The sequence below is a fragment of the Otolemur garnettii genome, unplaced genomic scaffold (assembly GCF_000181295.1).
Source record: "Otolemur garnettii isolate 467f Iridium unplaced genomic scaffold, OtoGar3 scaffold00179, whole genome shotgun sequence".
In the NCBI taxonomy this organism is placed as follows: Eukaryota; Metazoa; Chordata; class Mammalia; order Primates; family Galagidae; genus Otolemur; species Otolemur garnettii.
Window position 1 is genome coordinate 2111469 of NW_003852574.1, and position 5584 is coordinate 2117052.

Below are 5584 nucleotides of genomic sequence, written 5' to 3' on the forward strand. Positions count from 1 at the left end.
AGGCGCCGAGCCAGCCTCACCTTCTTGCCAGTGTAATATTTGATGCTGGTTCTCCTTGGCTCCCAAGTCCCCCACATTCTCTCAGTTTTTTCCCCGCCTCTCTGGCTGCTCCTTTGCTGGTTCTGCTTCATCATCTCTACCTCCACCCACTGGAAAGTTCCAGGGCACAGTCTTAACTGCTGTTGCCCTCTATCTGTATTCATCTCCCTCTGTCTCATCCAGGTCCATGGCCTTAAATAATATCCACTTGCTTTGCCTCCCAGATCCAAGGCTCCCATGCTGATCTTTTCCCTGACCTCCAGAGCCATAGACCTAGAGCTAGCCCTGTTTGTCCTCTTAGATGTCTAGCAGACCTCTCAAAGGTCACTTGTCCACAAATGATCATTTGACTTTCCAACCCAAACCCTTTTCTAATCTTTCCCAGTTCAATTTATAGCAATTCCATACAACCAGTCAGTTGTTTAGGATGGAAATGTAGGCATCATGCTTGATGCCTCTTAATGCCCCTCTTTCCCTGTTCAGTGCATCTACCCAGCCTAGGCCCTGTCCTCGCTTGCCTGGACAAGGGCAGGAGCCTCTACTATTTTTTATTTTTAGAGTCACCTAATGTAAAGTGCAGTAGCATACTATGCAGTCTCAAACTCCTGGGCTCAAGAGATCCTCCTGCCTCAGTCTCTCAAGTTGCTAGGACTATAGGCACATGCACCACCTTACCTGGCTTTCTTTTTTTTTTTTCTTTTTTGAGACAGAGCCTCAAGCTGTCCCCCTGGGTAGAGTGCCGTGGCACCACAGCACTTTCTGGTTGCAGCCGTCATTGTTGTCTGGCGGGTCCGGGCTGGGGATTCGAACCCGCCACCCTAGGTGTACGTGGCTGGTGCCTTAGCCGGCTGAGCTATAGGCGCTGAGCCTGCCTGACTAACTTTCTTTCTCTCTCTCTTTCTTTTCACAAGGGCTTGCTCTTTCTTCCCAGCTAGAGTGCAGCAGTATTATCATAGATCGCCGCAACCTCAGATTACTGGGCTAGAGCAAGCCTCCTGCCTCAGCTTTCCAAGTAGCTGGGACTTTTCTACTGTTTGTAGAGACAGGGTCTTAGTCTTACTCAGGCTGGTCTTGAATTTCTGGCTTCAAGTGATCCTCCCACCTCAGCCTCCTTAGTCACTGGGATTACAGGCCTAAATCATGTCACCTGGAAGGACTCACCACTCTTACTATATAGGTGTACATAGTCCTTCTCCCAAAGTAGATTAAATTATGGATTTTGTTTGTTTGTTTGAGGCAGTTTGTCTTCCTTGCCGTGGTGTCACACAGCTCACAGCAACCTCAAATTCCTTGTTTCAGTGATTCTCTTGCTTCAGCCTCCCAAGTAGCTGGGACTACAGGTGCCTGCCACAATGCCCTGCTATTTGTTGTTGCTGTTGTTGTTGCAGTTTGGCCAGAAGGGGCTTTTGGGGGGGAAGGGGCTTTCTGAGGCAATAATCTAACACTCCACCCTCAGTATATCCGGCCAGCACCCTACTCACTGAGCCACAGGCGCCGCCCTGCCCTGCTATTTTTTTGGTTGTAGCTGTTGTTTAGCAGGCCCGGACCAGGTTCGAGCCTGCCAGCCCCTGTGTATGTGGCCCCTGCCCTAACCACTGAGCTACAGGTGCTGAGCCTCCAGCTATTTTTTTTGTTTGTTTGTTTGTTTTTAAGAGCTGAGGTCTTGCTCTAGCTCAGGCTGATCTAGAAATTGTGAGCTCAGGCAATCCACCCTCCTCGGATTACAGGTGTGACGGCCAAGCAATTTAAATTATCTAAACAAAGGCCAGCCCACTTCCCTCCCTGCTCAAAGGCCTAATGCTTCTCATCACAGAGAACAAAACCCATATTCCTCTCTAAGGTTGCTACAGACTAGTTTTGCTGATCTCTTCATTCCCTCCACCAATCATAGACACCTGGACTTAATGTTTGGTTTTATTCAGTGCCTGTGCCTCAGGGTCTTTATACCGGCTGATTTCTCCACCTTAAAATGTCCCTCTTCTGGATCTCCCCATAATGGCTCATCCAGACTGCATCTTGATATCACATCCTCTGAGACTCCCCTCCCCAAGGGTAACCCATCGCCTTCATTCCCGGGTATTTTCCTGTCGGCTGATAAGTCCAGTCTGTCTCCAGGTACCCTGTACACTAGAGCCTGGCCTGCAATCCACAGAGCAGCCTCCAGAGACAAGCTCTGACCATACCATCCTGAGAGCGTTGCTCTCCCCTAAGCCGACAACGATCTTCAGCCTGCACGTGATACCCGGCAAAGGGAGATGGTCTCCTGTAGCCGCGGAGCTAGCTGCTGGCGGCGCGCTCCCCGCTAGAGGGCAGTCATGCCCAGCTCTGCTGGGACTTGAGCTGGGAAGGTACTCGTTGGGCCTTTGGCTGAGGCCTCTCCCGCAGGTCCCGCGCTCTTTGGAATCCTCAGAGAGGCCTAATTCCACTCTCACCACTTCCAGGGATTGTGAGGCCAATCTTAAGAACAGGTTTAGGGCGGCGCCTGTGGGCTCAAAAGAGTAGGGCGCCGGCCCCATATGACGAAGGTGGTGGGTTCAAGCCCGGCCCTGGCCAAAAATTGCAAAAAAAAAAAAACCAGGTTTAGTGGGTCAGGCCCAGGGTTGGCCACATCATCTCTGGGTCCAACAATCGGGGCGCTCTGCCCACAGTCGGGCGCATCACCGGGCCCCCGTGGTAGGGATCACTATTCGCAAATGGATAAGATAAGGCCACCGCGTGGAAGCGAACTGCCTCGTGTCATGCAGCAATGCAGGATCAGGTCAAACTGCCCGGGGCGTCGAGGGTCTGAGGCCAGACCTTGTCTGCCTTCCAGCTACAGTCCCACTCTTCTCCCTATGAGCAGCTGTGGAGCTGGGAGAGTAAGCCGGGGTTATTCTGGCCGCGAAGCCTGAGAGGCTGGGCCGTTTCAGCCTCGCCCCTCCCTCATTGGCTGCGTCGCGGGGAGGCGGGGCTGCCAGATGTTGGGGCGGTGGCGGCGGGAGCTCCAGAGAGCTAGAAGCCACCGGGCAAGGCGAGGAGTGAGGGAACCGCTGGCCGGCCAGCCCAGCCCTCTTTGTACGGCTCCCGCCTGGGTTCCAGGAGGAACTGGCAGTCTTGGTGGGGGTTCCAGCACGGAAATGCACAGCGCTCGGCTTGACAGCTTCCTCAGCCAGCTCCGCTGGGAACTGGTGAGGCTTGGGAGAGGGTGTGGTTCAAGAGGACGTGTGAGGTGCCAGGCTGCCGCCCGTCCAAAACAACCAATGGGTGCGGGATAGTCCCAGTGTGCCCATCCGAGACGGGATAGGGGCGGGGTGGCGCGGCGCAGACAGCCCAGATGGCCCGCGTCTGCTCTAGGCATCAGGTAACAGCCGCCCAGCTGGCTGTGCTGCTGGGGCGGATGGTGAAGGAGGATGGATGTGGTGGAGGCTTCTTTTGGGACAGAGCATGGGGCGGCAAGGGACTAAAGAGGTGCTATAGCTGTTGTGAACGCCCCCTACCTCAGGCTGGCTTGACCTCCTTCTTCTACCCTATACCTAGCAAACACTGTCTTTCTCTGAAAGACACTTTGGGATGTGGAGAGCTGAATTCCCCAAGAGACATGGTATGCACCTCCAACCCTGGGCAGGACCTACTTCCCTATTCACGTCTACAACCCTGCCCGCCCTGGTGGCGGGTGCCAACTTGCCCAGCCCTGCGTGCTGCAGCGTGCAGGATTGCCACCACCAGGTCTGTGGATGAAAGCCACACATGTGCCAGCGCCCCCATGCTGGCCCTGTGCTCACTAGCATCCTTGCTACCCAGCCCAGCAGGCCTATCAAGCCCTCCTGGATCCTCTGTTCTCAGGGTTGGCCTTGCCTGAGGGCAGGCAGGGATAAAAAGCAGTATCTTTCCAACTTTTGCCCTCTCTTCCTCTCAGCTGTGTGGCCGGGACACAGGTTCACCCCCAATGCCTGGTCCTCTACAACCAACCCCCAAAACAGGCCTGGGTGTGCGGCCCAGCCACCAGCTTAGGGCCTCAGATGCCTTGGAAGAGGACTCTGTCTGCTGTGTGGAAGAAGAGGAAGAGGAAGCAGTGGTGACAAAAGACAGGGGTGCAGCCTTAGGGGGCCCCAGAGAACATGCACTGGACTGGGACTCTGGCTTCTCTGAGGTATCAGGCAGCACATGGCAAGAAGAAGAGCTGCCTGTATCCCAGCACCCAGCACCCCCAGCATGGCCCACTCATAACCAACGCCTCTCTTTCAGTGGGCTCCCCCTTCCCAGCAGGGCCCCTGTAGCCAGGGCACCACCTGTACACCGTCCACGCCCCAAGTCCACTCCAGATGCCTGCCTGGAGCATTGGCAGGGACTGGAAGCAGAGGACTGGACAGCAGCTTTACTGAATAGGGGTCGTAGTCGCCAGCCCCTCGTGCTGGGGGACAACTGTTTTGCTGACTTGGTGCACAACTGGATGGAACTGCCTGAGACAGCCAGTGAAGGGGGGGATAGAGGTGGGCACCGTGCCCGTGCTCGGCCCCCACAGTTCCTGCTTGGCCTCTCGGAGCAGTTTCGGCGCCGGCTGGCCAAGGCTCGTCGGGCAGCTATCATGGGAAAGCGTTTGTCATGCCCTCCTTGCCCGGAACCCGAGCTGCCTGGGGACATCTCACGTTTTGTAGCTCTCATGAACTGCCGTAGCCGCCAGCCCATCATCTGCAATGATGTCAGCTACCTCTGACCCTGCCCTCCATTCTGGGATAATAAAGGCCTTTTTCTAGACTGTTCTGACTTTTTACCTCTAAGGATTCAGGAGGTAGCCCCCACCCTAGGATGGACAGGCCAGTCACGCAAATCTTCTAAAGAGCTTTTTCTCTTCCTGTGAGGGCCTTGTTATACCATGTCACACCCGTGTAGATTACTACCTCATGTTCTATCATCCTCCTCTCCACTATGCTTTCCTTCAACAAGCATTTATTGAATGCCTACTGTGGGCTCAAGATTCAGGGCTTGGGATGCAGGGCTCAGTTCCTTGAGCCAGCTGATAGAGGTGGCTGCCTTGTCACAGCTCATAGTGCAGAGGTGGGAAGGCAGTGTCCTCCTTCTCACCCTCACAGCTCAGCTCCAGGACCAGCACCCGCAGCCCAGGCTCAGGCACCCAGCCTGTCACCCGCTGAACCAGTTCTGTTATCCTGATAGGGGGTGGAGTTTAGGAGAGATTGGGTAGGTGAGCAGACATAGGGCAGCCTGGCAAGGACTAGCAGGCACTGTCAGGCCATTAGGAGCCCAAGCCAAGAGCATAAGCAGCTCAAGACAGGAAACATCTGAAACTATTTTAAGAGGATTTGGCCAGCAAGCAGGAGGCAGGAAGCCACGAGTCCCCTGGGAGTGAGCTGTGAAAGGGGGGCTGTGCAAGGTGGGAGGAAGCCAGTGGGGCTGGCCAAGCAAGCAGCTCAAGGCTCTTACTCAGGCTCTCACCCCTTGCCCCACCCCCAGCCCATTTGCTGGCTCCATTTGGTGAAAGAATGCTTCAAGAAGGTGTGAGGGGCCCAGGATGGGATTGAAAAGAGAAAAGGCTGTATGTGTCCCCCCC

General features: G+C 55.1%; 1 protein-coding gene across 1 annotated transcript; it reads left to right on the forward strand.

Moving 5' to 3' along the window:
* Positions 1 to 3021: 3021 nt before the first annotated feature.
* FAM212A (family with sequence similarity 212 member A) lies at positions 3022 to 4774 on the forward strand. The gene is made up of 2 exons (XM_003800601.2): positions 3022 to 3206; positions 3935 to 4774. Exons 1-2 carry the CDS (start codon positions 3156 to 3158, stop codon positions 4730 to 4732), a joined length of 849 nt encoding a protein of 282 aa, XP_003800649.1. The 5' UTR covers positions 3022 to 3155; the 3' UTR covers positions 4733 to 4774.
* The last annotated feature ends 810 nt before the right edge of the window (positions 4775 to 5584 follow it).